The sequence below is a fragment of the Phaethon lepturus genome, unplaced genomic scaffold (assembly GCF_000687285.1).
Source record: "Phaethon lepturus isolate BGI_N335 unplaced genomic scaffold, ASM68728v1 scaffold40859, whole genome shotgun sequence".
Classification (NCBI taxonomy): domain Eukaryota; kingdom Metazoa; phylum Chordata; class Aves; order Phaethontiformes; family Phaethontidae; genus Phaethon; species Phaethon lepturus.
Window position 1 is genome coordinate 4,464 of NW_010566278.1, and position 1,234 is coordinate 5,697.

The 1,234-nt window shown below is 55.8% G+C and overlaps 1 protein-coding gene across 1 annotated transcript; it reads right to left on the reverse strand.

Moving 5' to 3' along the window:
* Nucleotides 1–346: 346 nt before the first annotated feature.
* Nucleotides 347–1,162, reverse strand: LOC104615880 (beta-2-microglobulin-like; the record flags this gene model as incomplete). The annotated part of the gene is made up of 2 exons (XM_010295435.1): nucleotides 347–360; nucleotides 884–1,162. Coding segments are annotated over 2 exons (293 nt in total), but the record flags the coding sequence as incomplete, so codon positions are not given.
* Nucleotides 1,163–1,234: the final 72 nt, after the last annotated feature.

Consider the following 1,234-nt stretch of genomic DNA (forward strand, 5'->3'; position numbering starts at 1 on the left):
CACCAGAGGAACTGTGACAACTCTGAACAGTATCTGGCAGGCACGTCAAAGACATGCAGGGAAGTTTTGTTCCAAGGGGCTCCTTTCTTTTCAGCAAAGGAGGCTTTTATAGGAAAGGTATGGCTGAGAACTGGCCAAAATGGAGGGTAGAAAGGGTGTGGGAACAGCCCCGCTCCCAATCAGCGGCAACACTATAGTTATGAGGCTTTTTCTTTTTTTGGTCGTTGCCTTTGTTCCTCAATTCTGCAAGCTACAGACTTGCCCCTACAGAAAGCAATCCATGTTCCCCTTACCAGTACAGTATGGAGCACCAGTGTTAACTCACCACGATCATCCCCAACACAGCCTAGAAGTCTGCATCTGCAAGAAAGAAGGGGAGAGCGTTAGGCTTCGGGGCAAAGAGCACCCCACCTCACCCATCACCACAAGCCCACCCCTGCTGGAAACAGCCCCAGTGCAGCAACCAGTGAGCTGCCCTCGCGTGGCTGTCTGCTTGCCGTAGCAGGCTGGGCCACCACCATCGCTCCCCACCACTATATCCTTCTTCGTATTCACCAAATATGACCCATCTCTTTCTAGGCAAGTTCACCTAGGAAGCGGTCGGAGCGCTCCACTACGAGTCGTCAGGCGCAGTGCAACCAAATACCTACGCAAACAGCGAGGCCCATCTCCCCTGTCTGCTACCAACGAACCCTTTCATGGGTACATATAGGCAGCCTTTTCAGCAGCCCGGCTGAAACCAAGCTAATTTTCCACCTATAGCACAAGACCTTCAAAATCCACCCCATTACAGCACCACGTCTCCCGAGAAGGGAAACGGAGACATGAGCTCTGGCTTCCGCACGTGAACGGGGGCGAAGCTGGAAGAGGAAGGGTACCATACCCCATCGGAACGACTGCGGCTCCCTGAAGCTGGAATGGGCCACCCTGCAAACGTAGACGTCGCCCCTCCTGGGGGTGAACGGCGCGTACACCAGGCGCTGGAAGAACCACTTGTCGTTGAAGGACATGTCCGCATACTTGACGTCGCTCATGGGCTCCCCGTTCTTGAGGAGGGTGATGTCGATCTTCGGAGGATGGAAGCCACTCACGAAGCAGTTGAGGGTGTTCTCCTCCCCGTAGGTGACGTGTTTGCGGGAGTACACCTCCACTTTCGGCGCCTCTGGAGAGGGGGTACGGGAGCAGTGAGAAGCCGGGCTCCGGCGCCCGGCCACGGTAACCGGTACCGGGCCCC